At 35.5% G+C, this 14,629-nt stretch overlaps 3 protein-coding genes across 3 annotated transcripts; 1 reads left to right on the top strand and 2 right to left on the bottom strand.

Moving 5' to 3' along the window:
* Positions 1-296: 296 nt before the first annotated feature.
* Positions 297-5,150, bottom strand: LOC113403670 (small nuclear ribonucleoprotein Sm D3). The gene is made up of 2 exons (XM_026644252.2): positions 4,686-5,150; positions 297-817 (listed from the first exon to the last, which is right to left on the bottom strand). Exons 1-2 carry the CDS (start codon positions 4,993-4,995, stop codon positions 735-737), a joined length of 393 nt encoding a protein of 130 aa, XP_026500037.1. The 5' UTR covers positions 4,996-5,150; the 3' UTR covers positions 297-734.
* A 229-nt stretch (positions 5,151-5,379) lies between these two features.
* LOC135193900 (GDNF-inducible zinc finger protein 1-like) lies at positions 5,380-8,377 on the top strand. The gene is made up of 5 exons (XM_064218310.1): positions 5,380-5,644; positions 5,756-6,097; positions 6,999-7,516; positions 7,613-7,673; positions 7,880-8,377. The coding sequence occupies exons 1-5, from the start codon at positions 5,489-5,491 to the stop codon at positions 8,030-8,032; spliced, it is 1,230 nt and encodes a 409-aa protein (XP_064074380.1). The 5' UTR covers positions 5,380-5,488; the 3' UTR covers positions 8,033-8,377.
* A 1,521-nt stretch (positions 8,378-9,898) lies between these two features.
* On the bottom strand, positions 9,899-14,359 carry LOC113393648 (alpha-ketoglutarate-dependent dioxygenase alkB homolog 7, mitochondrial). Its single transcript, XM_064218228.1, has 5 exons — positions 14,098-14,359; positions 12,846-13,030; positions 12,454-12,627; positions 12,045-12,169; positions 9,899-10,283 (listed from the first exon to the last, which is right to left on the bottom strand). The coding sequence occupies exons 1-5, from the start codon at positions 14,204-14,206 to the stop codon at positions 10,148-10,150; spliced, it is 729 nt and encodes a 242-aa protein (XP_064074298.1). The 5' UTR covers positions 14,207-14,359; the 3' UTR covers positions 9,899-10,147.
* Between the last annotated feature and the right edge of the window lie 270 nt (positions 14,360-14,629).

Here is a 14,629-nt window from a genome sequence, read left to right as displayed (position 1 = left end):
GCTTAATGGAAACTGGTATGGTTGTGGGTAGCTCTACCATTATTGTGTAAGAAATGGAAGCCGAGCTGAAATAGTTGATGAAAGTGGTCATCTGCTCCATAAACTTTGTCATTGCATGAATACACAGATGATTAACAGTATACATACACATTTAGGATTTGAGATATATTGGAAACTAAAATTGTAAATAGAAGCCTATAAGCAGTCTCATTAATTTTAATGCAGTATATGTTTAAATTAACTTAGTTCAAACACATATTCCAATGTTGAGCATTGAATAAAATAAAACAAATTACTTACATACCAAGTTTTTTTATTAAACCTTATATTACAAGTTGCATAATGCCACTCCACACACTGCACATACAAGATATATATAAAATGCTATAACTCACAAGTCCTTCTCATTCTCAAGTCAATACTTTGGCAATTTACTACTATTTTTTGAATTAAATTACTATACTTGTATCTTAATGATCTATGAGTCAATTATTGTAGTAAATTCAAATGTTTTCTAGAGTTGGTTTTTTTTAATTGATATACTAACATATTTTAACATTAGAAACAAGAAACAGACAATGTACAAATTATAACTTTTCACTGATGTGGGGTAATATCTTTACTACTGAAATATATCAATAATTTAGTAGACAAAGATAGATATTCTACATTTTTGTTATTTGCAAACATTTATTTGGAGTGTAGGAGGGATGAGATTAGTCTTAAAACTACAGTTATCGCCTAGAAGGTCCGGAGCCACCTTGCCAGCCCCCACGATGCCCTCCACCTCTACCACCTGCTCGTCCTCTACCAGCCGCTAAAACAAAATATAATTATTAAAAAAAAGAACATAATCTACACGATTACTTTTATGAATTCTATTTGAATCCAAAAACTGCAATAAATACCACATTGCCCATTATTAATTATAGAAACTAATTATTTTTAAATTTTATAATCATAGTGGTCCTATTGTTATTGGAGATTAGTATTTTTACGACCGTACTAACAACAATATTTAACAAAAACACCAATTTATTATCAATTATCCATTGTTTTCAAAAACGTCCCAAATCTACGACTAAGTGGGAAGATAACTTCGTTGTGACGTTATCAAAACGAAATCGACGTTTAACTGCACCTAAAATTGCCGCTACCTTAAATGAAACCCGAGAAAAGCCAGTTTCAATAACAACTGTAAAAAGACGTTTGCTATCTGCTGATCTAAGAGGATGTGTAGCCGCGAAAAAACCCAGGTTGACTAGTGTTCGTAAAAGAAAAAGACTTGAGTGGGCCAAAACACATAAAAACTGGACAGACGAATACGGGAAAAATGGGAGTCCAAATTTTTGGATCTAATAGACGAGTCTTTGTGCGCCGATCAAAAGAGGAGCCGGCTTTAGAAACGTGTAATGTGCAGACTGTTAAGCACGGCGGTGGTAGTGTGACGGTTGTGTTATGTGGTTAGTGTGGTGATCATAATCACCGGGAAACTGAATAAAGTAGGCTATCTAAAAAACTTGAAGAAAATGCCATTCCCTCTGGAATTAATGTGATCGGTCAAAATTTTTCATCTCAAATCTTGTTGAAAATTGTTTTTCAATAAGATAATGACCTCAAGCACTCATACAAATTGTGCCAGGGGTGTTTAGAGGAAAAACAAAGTGGAAAAGTTTTGCAAATTATGAAGTGGCCTTCACAATCGCCAGATTTGTCTCCGATTTTTAAAATTCAATGATTGGGCTACTATTGGAATTCATAAAAGTAGGCAACGAATGTACGAGCTTTATAATAAAAGGACCTACAATCACAGTGCCACTTTTGCCAACTATGTAAGTAACAATTCAAAATTATTTAGAAAAGTGTGCTTTTTGGCAGTCTTTAACTATAAAAAACAGAATTAAGAATGCACATGACAAAATAAACATGACTTGTAAATTATTAATTGTGAAACTGGTAGAGGTGGCAGTCGCAGCTCCGAATTGAACTTAAATTATAATAATAAAGTCATAAATAGTGAACGGGAACTTGCTTCAGTTTTTGAACAATTTTTTGCTGATAAACCAGTTTCTACAACTAATTTACTTATTTCTTCTCCAGCAGTTGCCGAATCATTGATGAAAGAAAATGTACGAGAATGCAAATCAAAATTTAATTTTAGCCCTGTAAACACCAATGACATAATTTGTACATTTAAGTCATTAGACATTAAGAAAACTGCTGATCTATGGGGTATTTCTGTAAAGGTGATTAATTCAATAAATGATGTGATTGTACCTTATCTTGCAATAATATTCAATGATTGTGTTCAACGTATTGTATTTCCTGACCTGATGAAACATAGTAAAGTCATTCCAATATTTAAATCTGGTAGCTCTTCAGATCCTAACAACTATAGGCCAATCTCAATACTACCAACCTTCAGCAAAATATTTGAAAAAAATATTCTAAATCAATTATTAGCATATTTCAATAGATACAATCTGCTTCATAGAAAACAATTTGGATTTACGAGGGGTCGCTCGACTACCGTCTACCGACGCAGGTTTCGAATTTATAAGAAATATCTATGAAGCCTCGGACAAATCGCAGGATGCCTTAGGGATTTTCTGCGACTTATCTAAAGCTTTTGATTGTGTTCAACATGAAACTCTGGTCAGGAAATTATATCACTATGGAATTAGAGAATGTGCACTCGACCTTCTGACTTCTTATCTTAACAATAGAATTCATAAGGTTGACGTTAAAGGGACAAGGTCTCCTGGGGTCTCAGTTGGTACGGAGGTCCCACAAGGACCAATTCATGGACCTTTTCTATTCATCATATACATAAATGACTTGCCCTTTCTTGTTGGGAACAAACATGATATAGTACTGTTTGCTGATGATACCTCTTTGGTTTTTAAAATTAATAGTAAACAGGTACAGTATGATGATGTAAACAATGCTATGTCTGATATAGTACACTGGTTTAGCGTAAATAATCTTACGCTGAATAATAAAAAAACTAAAGTTGTAAAATTTAGCACACCAAACGTGCAAAATGTAAAACCCGATGTACTTATCAATGGGCAATCGATAGATCCAGTTGAAACAACTGAATTTCTTGGCCTCACTCTTGATGCCAAGTTACAGTGGCTCCCCCATATAAACGGATTGGCGGGTAGAGTTCGGCATTTGCGGTCAAAAAAATTAGATTCTTTGCCGATGTTGATAAGGCTCTCCTAGTTTATTTCAGTTACTTTCACAGTATAATGTCCTACGGTATTATGCTTTGGGGTAACGCAGTCACTATCCGTACTATATTTGTGCTGCAGAAGAGGGCTATTCGCGCAATCTATAACCTAGCCAATCTAGAGCCAAGGAATCATTAAGGTATAAATTTAAAGAAATTAAGATATTGACTGCTGCTTCTCAATATATATTCTGTAATGTTTTGTATGTACGGAAAAATATTAATGTTTTTATGAGAAAATGTGATTCTCATAACATTGGTACAAGGAACAAACACAATCTTGTTACTCCTGTTACTCGACTGCATAGTCAGTAACTCATTTGTGGGGCAATGTATATGTTTCTACAACAGGATCCCAGAAAGCGTTCAAAATGCTTCTGTTGCCAAATTAAAAAAAATTGTTTAAAAAGCATACAATCCACAACAAAAATATTTCAATAAATTAATCAAAAGAATGGGTAATATTTGTGAACAAGTAATACAGAAGAAAGGTGGTCACAGACAAAGCTAAAATTTAATGAAGACTGTTAACTTTTGTTCTTAATTGTCCTCAGTATATTTAACTGAATGCTAATCTAAGGTTTGATTGAGATTTAAGTGTAATAAAGTACACTTTATAAATATTATAGTTGTTTTACTTAAAATTACCCTAGTGATTCTAAACTTTTGGACGGTAGTGTATAGAGCTAAACTGAATATTTGAGCATATAGAAAGAATTGTGTTCTTTTAATTCTAAAATAACTAAAAGTGTAGATAATTTGACACTGTGCATTCTGGGTTGGGTTTAATATCCAGTATCTCGAGTAAAGAGAACAGAAGCATAGTATTTGAAAATTGTTTTAATGAACCAGAATATATGAAATTTAATCATGTTTTAAATTTTATCATAATGTCATAAGAGGCATATTTAAAAAAATATTTAGTGTAGTTTCAATATTATTAATATGATAACATTTGCATGTAGTGATTGTTTCTAATTTGGCAAAATCCAAAGTTAAAAAAGACTTATAACTGTGTGGAGTTTATAAAAACAATTCAAAATCGTTGATTATTTTTGTGTAAATTAGAAAAAGGGAAACAAATCCATTCTATCAAGTGCCTACATGAAAAAATACCCCACATGTCTCATGTAGTCTGCACAAACTGAAGACCTACTATTATGATGTATTCTGGTAAAATGAGATCTGAATAATGCCAATGATAAGTAGTGTTGTCAGCTAAATAATGCAACTTATTTTTAAGAAGTGATAAAACAGCCATTGAAACCAAACAGTTATATCTCTAGCCTACATTGAAAAAGGTTTTCTTACAAAACAAAACAAAGCAATGAAGAGTATTCATTTATGGCTATAAAATAATTCGTGCAGACTAGTCGCTGTGATTTGTTTACAAACAAATGAACGATGAATTTATATTTGTTATTAAAGAAAACTATTATTTAAGACAGACCTTGTGCTCGTAATATACCACTTTTCCCACGCCCAGCACTGGGTTTATTCCCTTGTCGTTTGAACATTGGTGCATTCTTTAGCATATCAGGTAATATTAGGAAGCGAATCTTAGATCCTCTGATGTATACATTCTCTAGCTGAGCTACTCTGCCATCTCTGTACGTGACCGTCACCTGCGTCATCTGGCAGTTCATGTTATCTTCAGCTTCAATTAGTTTTCCGCGGTAAACTTCACCGGTGTTTGTTTCACAGGTCACTATATGGCCCTCAGCCTCGTGTAATACCTTAATAGGCACACCAATAGACATTTTAAAAGATTTAAAAACACAATACCAAACACAAGCTTATTTACTATATAGTAATTCTGAGATTAAACAAGATATAAATTTTATTTCACTGATGAATAGAAATTAGAAATAAACTATGGCGGCGTACTAGCGGTCTGTGGACCACAGACTAATAAATATTTCAAAAATATAAAAGAGATATTACAGAACTACGCATTAATTATACCAGTACGTAAGAAATAAAAATATATATCTAAGATAAAAGTTATATATTTAAAAACAATCTATTATAATTATACATAATTTTGGGCATTATATTTTCTTCATATCTATATGTCAACGTCGATCGTCACTAATAAAAATTAAAAGTTGAAGTCTGAACACTTGTCAATGCCATATGTCAATCCGTCGCGTCACAGCGTCAGCTATCTTTATTACAGTGTTATTGCTATTTGCCGCTACTAAAAAATAATGTTATAAGCTATATTATGACAAAATAGTTTATTTATCAATAATGGCACCAATTATATTGAAAGTGGAAACTGAAGCAGAAACATGTTCCATTTGTGGAGGTGGCGGTGATCTATTCACACCCGAAGAACATGACGCGGGCGCACCGCCAATGCAAGTACCCCTGCGGGCCATGCTCTTGCACATAAACAATAATAAGGTACAAACTGCAAATTTACTAACATTAAATGTTATTTAATAATTTTTATTAACTTATAAAAAAAATCATATTAATAATTATTATAGCACGTAATGTGACGACTGCTTGTAGGTAGTCCCTGAAGGCAAATTATGTGTGAGCTGCGTACGTCGTGCAATAGAAGCTTATGAATTTAGTACGGCACTGAGTACCCGGGCAATGCCTCCATTAAGTGAAAAAATTCGTGCTCTACGAAGAAGACTTCATGAGTTGACCCAGAAAATAGACGTATTTATAGTTGTAGGCGGTCCGGGTGTTAATTCTGGAGGAGCTTATAGTGAGGATGATATTATAATGGTGGAACGAGATGCACTGGCAGCAGCAGCTGCAGCTGATGATGAAGATCTTGAAAAGGCAAGAAATGCTTGTGGAGAGACTGTTTATCAATGTTCTATATGTCCGATGTCATTCCAGGTTAGAACTACATATTACTTATTACTTGCGTCATACTCTTACTTTGTCAGCACAAGATGTTTTTCAATGATAATGAATTCAGCAAGTATTATTAATACATGTTTTGAACATAATAAACATTTATTTTGTAATTAGAATTAACATAATTTAAATGAGTCAGTAAAATCACAAGTTGAGGTTCACCAATGCTTTCATTTTGTGTTGCCTGTATTGTTAATTATTTATATATATTAATAAATCCTATGTGTGCATATAACTGATCTCATTCTAGAAATGTTGGACTAAGACCCTGCAAGTGATGTTGTGATTAGAAATTTAAATAAAATTCTTATTTCACCTGGACAAAGTCAGATGAGACAATTAGGTTTCTATAAATGTTTAATATCACCATCATATTCTTTTTATTATTGTTAATCAACAACAAAACATCATTTGTTAAGCAGAAGTTATAGACATTATTACAGGTACAGGGTTTTATATGTATGTAAACTTATTGAAATGTTTCTTTAATTCAATTTGAATATTGGACTAGTCTACTATATACACATGGTCCGAGAGATATAGAGCCGAGATGGCCCAGTGGTTAGAACGCATGCATCTTAACCGATGATTTCGGGTTCAAACCCAGGCAGGCACCACTGAATTTTCATGTGCTTAATTTGTGTTTATAATTCATCTCGTGCTCGGCGGTGAAGGAAAACACCGTGAGGAAACCTGCATGTGTCTAATTTCAACGAAATTCTGCCACATGTGTATTCCACCAACCCACATTGGAGCAGCGTGGTGGAATATACTCCAAACCTTCTCCTCAACGGGAGAGGAGGCCTTAGCCCAGCAGTGGGAAATTTACAGGCTGATTATGTTATGTTTATGACACATGGTCACTATGACTCCGTTCCAGCAAGCCAGCGAGTACCGCGCTCACATCGCCATCCACCCGGGCGGCGCGCGCCACTCGTGCTGGACGTGCGGCGCGCAGTTCAACAGCCGGGACGCGCTGCGCGACCACACCACGCTGCACGCCGCCGCGCTCAGCCTCGTCTGCCAGCTCTGCAACGTCACCTGCCAGAGCGGGGCGGAGATGCGGCGCCACGAGGCGAGCTGCGCGTCGTGCCCGCTGTGCGCGCTGCAGTGCCCGTCGCGGGCGGCGCTGGCGGCGCACGCGCGGCGCTCGCACGCCGAGGAGCCGCCGCTGCTGTGCGCGCTGTGCTTCCGCACGCTGGCGGACCGCGCGGCGGGCGCGGCGCACGCGCTGGCTCACCGACAGGCCGAGCGCTTCGTGTGCGGGTACGACGCGTGCATCCTGCGCTTCTCGAGCCGTGGCGACCTGCTGGCGCACATCCGGCGCAGCCACGCGCGCGCCGAGCCCGCGCCCACGCCCGAGCCGCCGCCGACCACCTGCCCGACGTGCGGCCGCACGTGCGTACTCTCAGCGCGCTACTCGTCTCTCATGAGGGAAGATCGTTGCTCTTGATACATTTTCCATTCCTTTAACTGTGGTTTATATGTGTGCAGGTTCGGCTCCGTGGCCGCCATGAAGCGACACGCACGCGTGCATCGGAAGGAAATCCAACAGGTCACTTACTTTGTTATATATTTGTTTCCCTTTTTTGTAACGAACATTAAAAAGGAGTGCATTTTTACTTACTCATGGTTTAATAGTATATGTAATTCTATCGAAGGATGTTCCCCTGGATGTTATACAACAAATGTATTGCAGACATTAATTGAAAACTTCATAAGTAAAACTAATATTTAAAAATTATTTTTTTTAATTTTCAGGAATCTGATTGGCAAATAGAGGGTGAGGCAGTGGAAACCTTGGATGGTATGGAAGGGATGGAGGTATTGGAAGGTGATGTAGAGTATCTTGAAGTTGAAGCCCTAGACGAATTTGAGGAACATGATGACAAATTACATATCAATATGCATTAGTGATGCTTTGTAATTACCATTATATATTATATTCATGCCTTTAAAGGAACCTTTTCATTTAGTGGGGGATCAGGCTTCAGTGCCCAAACTGACATCTACATTATCGGATATGCCTAAACTTATAAAGTGACCTTATGACCGCTCATAGATAAAATGTTTATGAACCAATTAATGAATCTATTTGAAAATGCTTGCATGTTTAAAGGTATTTTGGAATATGTATTATTCCATTGTATGTCGCAACATTAGGGGTGTGACTTGTCAACTTTAAGTTTTTCCTATATTATTCACTAATATTATAATATTTTGCTTAAGCTTATAAGCTTCACTTATACCAAAACCAGTCACATTAGAGTCTAAATTTTGTAACTATCTATGTATGATTATGTTCAGTTAATTCATTTTTTAATGCTCCAAATGTGGGTTGGTTGTGACAAGTCTAAACACATTTATTATGTGACATCAATATTCAAATAGTGATTGCATTTCTATCTAAAAAATACTTACACAGACTTGTTACTTAGTCTATTGAAATGTATGTTTAGCAAAATTAGCTTTATTTGGAAATAAATATTACTTTAAAGAAGTGTGTCATTTCTTTGTATTAAATTCAACATTTGCATAATTTATCTTTCCTTAAAACAACACATATAAGTAATACAGTTAAAACAGTTTATGATGACATTGTTTAGAACAACATATCGGTTATATTGACCAAAATCAAACGTCCCGGTTGACTGCTATATAAACTGTCTTATCAAAAATATTGCTTTGTACGACATTGCTTACTACGAAATACCGCATTAAACGACCACATTTGGCTAATGTTTTTGGAGAATTATATCTGTAGAACAACCAGCTGAGCCGTATTGTAAACAATTACTACTGAAGCAGACGAGTGCATTGATGTAGATAGGTCTGTTGCGAGTTGTGCACCGGCTACGGCAGATGATATTGTACGAGAAGTTCAAGAAGAAAATGACGAACTGATGAACAATTTACAGTGGCAACTTTGAATGATGGTCTCAATGCTGTTAGTGTATTACGCAAGATTGTTCTTTTTAATGAACAGTTTCACATGCAGGGAATTTATAACGATACGCTGATTAAACTCCAAAGTGAATTACAAAATGTGTATACAAGACAGAAGTGTTCCAAACAAACTAAAATTACAGATTTTATGCATACAGAAAAATGACATTGTTCTTTCTTAATATGCATTAGTTTTGATTGAAATAAACGAAATATAATTTAATTTCATACATTAATATATTTTGGCTATTAATACCTGTGACCTACACATTCAATAATAACACTTCATAATAATATAAGCATCCCCGGTTTTTACGACTAAATATGAGTACTCCCTTCAATGTCGTTATAGCAGATTTTGACTGTATTTTGAGTTTTAATCCATATGTAAATATCAGTAGACTTAATTTTTCCATCAGCTTATGTTGCAAAGCTAACTCTCCCTGTCAGACACGATAAATGTGGTTTCCATCTAAATTCTGAGTTTAAACTGTTTACTATCATTATTATTAGTAGCAACTTCAAAATAACACAAAAATAGTTCTTCTAAAGGCCCGATTCAGAGGACTTGATTCCATTATTGGAAAATTAATTTTATTTTTATCCTGTAAGAATACCTGTGATATAGAACTTTACCTTAGACACTGATATTTAAAATGTTGCCACAATATTTTCTGATGAACCTTACCTTACTTTAGGAATTTATGTAAACACCTCCTTATTAAATGTTTAAAAGTAGGTAATTTGTTTTCAATATGTTAGATCATTAAAATTAAAAAAAAAAAAATTGATTAACAGTAACAATGTTTATAATACAACTTTAAATAAATAAAAACTACATAAATAATTTTAACATAATACAAAACGGTTCTCGGGTAAAAAAATATGTCTCTTTATTTACACTATTTGTAATAATACTACTCTCTAAGAGAAACATTTCTCCATGCAATTCTAAGTTCGAAGTTTAGAAATCTAAATGATATATCTACATAATAATGTCATACCTGACACGGGGGTATTTCGTTCTCATTACATGGATCATTATAAAACTCGAGAGAAAATATGAATCGCGGCGCGGGGCGGCTACGGCTCGCCCGCGGCGCGCGGCCGCTCGCGGCAGATGACGGCGACGCGCCGGCCGCGCCGCACGGGCGCGCCGCGCCACGCGCCCTCCGCGCCGCGCAGCACCGCGTGGCTGAACGCGTAACGCGCCACGCCGCTGCCGAATCGAAATATACTTTATTCGAGTTGGCTTTTACGAGCACTTTTGAATCGTCATTTAACGAACTATATTGAGGGAAGCTCCCACCGGTTCGCAATGCACTACCGAGCAGAACCGGCAACAAACTCGGTAGTTACTCTTTTTCAACAATTAAAAATACAGTCATGTTAATTAAATACAATTATATATGTATGTTATATATCCTGCCTGGAAGTATTAACTCCACGCTTTTTTATCATCTGTATAATCTTGTATCGAATAATATGCCTTCTTTACCAATATATTTTTTACAAATGATTTTAATTTAGGAAACGGCAAAGTTAAAAATGTCTGCGGAATATTATTACAGAAACGGATACTTTGCCCCAAGAAGGATTTATTGACTTTGTTACATTTAACATTATTTTTATAATTTTAACTTTTTAATTAGTATCTAAAACGTCACAAAAGTGTCAATTCGTTTGAATCCGTGCCGTTAACCCATCTCATACTTCCCATATATCGGTGTTGCTAGCCCAATGCATCGTTTTGGCATTTTCTTAAATTTTAAATAATAAAATAAATTACATTTTATTTTATTAAATTCTATTAATATTATTTCAAAAAATAAATTATTAAGTGAATTTCGATCGCGTGTCGTTAGATCTAAATTAGATAACTTACACGCCACAATATCTTTAAAACAATTTAATTTAATTAGCGATTATTGGCCTGTATATATATATATTTTTTGAATGAATAAAATCTTTGTGTTCCAAGGAAAACTTTTGACCACAATGGTCATAAGTTAAATTATTAATAATTTAACTTTTGACCACAGTGGTCATAAGTTAAATTATTCATAATTTATACTTCATTTAATTCACAGTTATACAACACATTATCAATACACGTAGAAGTATCGTTGGTTATTCGAGTCGGTTCAGTACCACTGTGCGTTAAATTAAACGACTAAGGTGACCAACCGAACACTCAACGTAATTACGTAATAAGTCCACTTTAACGTCATCACATACAATTATATATTTATTACTATTAGATATATTTTTAAGAGTATCCTTCATAGTGGTCTCAAATAAGTAAAAATCTTCTTATGGGGCCGGTATATGAGACTATGATGTATTGCGGAAATTCCACGCAGGATAGTTCGATAGTACGTTCCACATATTTACGACAGCATTGCGGTACGATAGAGAGCCATAATATCTTTTCGAGATTTACAAACAAAATACATGAGTTTTATAACACTCCGAAAATAATTATAATTCATGAACTATGCCACCTACGCCCTGTATATTTTGATGTATAATATTCAAGTAAGAGGGATTTTGTCATTTTATTGAGTTCATTTAAATTCCTATTTGAATATCGTTACTTTTATCAGTATTAATATAAATTAGATTATTATTTTTATTATACATACGATTCTTGGTAAAATTACATATAAAATAATTAAAATTGGAAACAATTAGGTTACCAATTTGTCTTCTGGATTTTATTGGTAGGTGTTATGTACCCACACACACAGCCACATAGGTGGGAGCGTGCAACGTCCGGATCAAACAGAACACTTTCAAAAGTTTGCGGTAGGATTTAGAATTTACTTGATCATAGGACTCTGTGCGAGCCCGTCTGGGTGGGTACCACCCACACAGAATACATAAATTGACATAATATGACATATATATACGAGAAGATCGTCACAAAGTAGAATTGAATTTGAAATAGTCAGAATATGTTTGAATAATGAACACTAACGTCATGACGTAGAGGCACCTCCGCTGCAGCAGCGCGTCGAGCGCGAGGTGCGGGCGCTGCTCGTGCGCGAGGCGCATCACCGCGCTGGACAGCAGGCACAGGCCCGCGATCGTGTCGCCGCAGAACTATGTACATACGACATTATATGAAAGCGGAACGTTTAACATTTTCATGTAAGCATAAGCTTTCACGGCTAAGCCACTGAACTGATTTTGATGAAATAACGGAGTGAGCTCAAACCCCACGTAAGGACACAGGATACTTTTTTAATACACATTTTGAGGGGTTAAATTGGGGACAAAGGTCTGGTTGGTATGAAGTGATATTATATTTCGCGCAGGCAGAGCTGCGGGTTCCGCTACTGTTATAAGAGTGAAGTCGAGTCGAGTCAAGGTAGCTGCAGACTCACTCGGACCGCGTCGACGTGCGGGCGGATGTGTCCGGCGGGCGCCAGGTCCAGCACGTGCGCGTGCGGCAGCAGCTGCGCGTGCGGCGGGAACGCCACCTTGCGCACGCGCGCCATCACGCCGCTGTTGGCCGCGTTCCACGTGCTGCGCTCCGTCTCACGAAAGCCTTCGATCGCCTGCGGGAGGAATCTATTTATTTATTTGATAAAATGTCGTTCAGTATTTTCAGTTTAAAAGATCGTTCAAAACGAGCAAAGTACGAATAATCTAATATAGATGATAAAATGTTTAAATACTAAGAATACTATTAGAGCTAGAACTTTTTGAATAAATAAAAACAAAGAATGAATAAATACAAGTGTGCGGTAATCAATGTTTGATAAAAATTACTCACATTATCCCAGTGATCGAACTCGTAGCGCATGCGTTTTAACTGTGGCTCCACTTCTGCAAGTAGAGCAGCTTCCTCTTCCTCAGTAACGAAATTGGGCAACACCCGCATATGTTGCAGAACAGTTGAGCGCAACTCTACCTCCTCGTCCTCCTTCCATGATGGTAATATATCCACCAGGTTTGGGTCTATTTAAATAAAACAAGTACAATAAAATCGCGCTAAACCGAACCGCGATTATCCAGATATCCGGTTCATCCAGACAGGATTTAAAATAGCTTGGCAATTAAAATTGAATATAAAAGTAGTACGGTAGTAGGCCAAATATGTAGTAAAAAACATCATCATCATAATATTTAATTGTGGTAGAAAATATATCTTATTTGCACGTGTAATTAAGCAATGTCATGTGCATTACCTACAGCATATTCCAACTACAAGAGGAAATAGGAATAAAGTCAAATAAAGAACATTTAACATTAATTTGACACGATATCATTGGTCGAGACGACGACGACGCTTCATTAATCTATGATATTATTTACTATGGATTCACGAAAAAAATGCGTTTAAAATTTCGACGAAGCTGTTATCGGAACTTAGCAAGTTTAATATATTAGATATAAGTAGTTAAATGGAATTGTAGTATTTTATATATAATTCGTGAAATTGGTTATAGAGTTGCCGAAATGTTTAACCGAGCCCTGGGTAGGTCTTTGCACAAAATAATAATATTTTGCTAAGTTTTTAACTATCAAATGCTAATACGGTGTACACCCGCTTTACCAGGCAGGGCTCATTCCGGACTACCGATATTTAAAACCCTCACCGATTGAGGTGGGTTAGCCAAACATAAAATACTACGTCATGACAAACGTCCAAATCGTGCGCGAATTTAAATATTTCCGGACCAGCAAAAATCTTTCCCGTCGAAGGTATTGATTGCGGCTAAAGGGAAAAATAGAGGTGTCATGGCATACCTGGTTAGAACAAAGTCAGACAGACAGAGAGAGAATAATAAAACGACAAGAAATAATATAGACCTAAATATTTTTTGAAAAATAATGTGGATTATAAAATCAACAAAAAAAAGTTTATTATAGAAACTATTATATTAAATAAAACATACGACTTGATTGTATGTCAATACATTTAGTATAAATCCTCACATCATCCTCAAAACGAAAATGGTACGGTACTGTACTGAACCTTATTTCTTAATAAATACCTACGTTTGTTTTATTAGTTCGTATACCTGATAATTTTTCAATTTCATTATTGGCTTGAACTTGTACACTTAAATTTTTAAATAATGACGTCTTTATTTTGCAGTTCTTAAGAACACTGAAAGTAAGAATCCGCATGGCGTTTATTACTTTATGGGTCTTATTTACAATTAAATTCGGGTATGGCGAAATTATCAAACTATTTCGATCACTAATTCAACTTTTAGTCAAAGTTTATATTAAGAATGGTGTAAAATTAACCTATAAAAAATATTTATTGACTACAATGAAGTTGACAATCAGCTGTGCATTTTTTTATATGGCAATGCATTATAAAACGGAGTAGACTCGTAAATAACATAAAAAAATATTTCTACTTTACATTTTATACTACAAATATTAAATTAAAGTTTACAGTGACAATTCACATTCTTTTATATTTATTATGCTTAATTAGAAACCTGAAATTAAACGAATAATTTTGTTAGTACACACTTTAACAGTTCTACCATAGTCCATATTCATTACAATTTTCATCTGTAATTCTGTAATCTGTATAAA

The sequence above is a fragment of the Vanessa tameamea genome, chromosome 21 (assembly GCF_037043105.1).
Source record: "Vanessa tameamea isolate UH-Manoa-2023 chromosome 21, ilVanTame1 primary haplotype, whole genome shotgun sequence".
NCBI classification, from domain to species: domain Eukaryota; kingdom Metazoa; phylum Arthropoda; class Insecta; order Lepidoptera; family Nymphalidae; genus Vanessa; species Vanessa tameamea.
Note: the sequence above shows the minus strand (reverse complement) of the source record. Positions and strands in the feature narration are given on the sequence as shown.

Bases quoted from the DNA above. Each gene is read 5' to 3' on its own strand.
- LOC135193900 (XM_064218310.1), top strand. From the start codon at position 5,489: ATGGCACCAATTATATTGAAAGTGGAAACTGAAGCAGAAACATGTTCC. The intron at 6,098-6,998 runs GTTAGAACTACA...ACTCCGTTCCAG, and splicing joins TATGTCCGATGTCATTCCAG to CAAGCCAGCGAGTACCGCGC. The intron at 7,674-7,879 runs GTCACTTACTTT...TTTAATTTTCAG, and splicing joins ATCGGAAGGAAATCCAACAG to GAATCTGATTGGCAAATAGA.
- LOC113403670 (XM_026644252.2), bottom strand. From the start codon at position 4,995: ATGTCTATTGGTGTGCCTATTAAGGTATTACACGAGGCTGAGGGCCAT. The intron at 818-4,685 runs GTCTGTCTTAAA...ATTTTGTTTTAG, and splicing joins TGGTATATTACGAGCACAAG to CGGCTGGTAGAGGACGAGCA.
- LOC113393648 (XM_064218228.1), bottom strand. From the start codon at position 14,206: ATGCGGATTCTTACTTTCAGTGTTCTTAAGAACTGCAAAATAAAGACG. The intron at 12,628-12,845 runs GTGAGTAATTTT...TTCCTCCCGCAG, and splicing joins AGTTCGATCACTGGGATAAT to GCGATCGAAGGCTTTCGTGA. The intron at 12,170-12,453 runs GTGAGTCTGCAG...GTATGTACATAG, and splicing joins CGCACGTCGACGCGGTCCGA to TTCTGCGGCGACACGATCGC.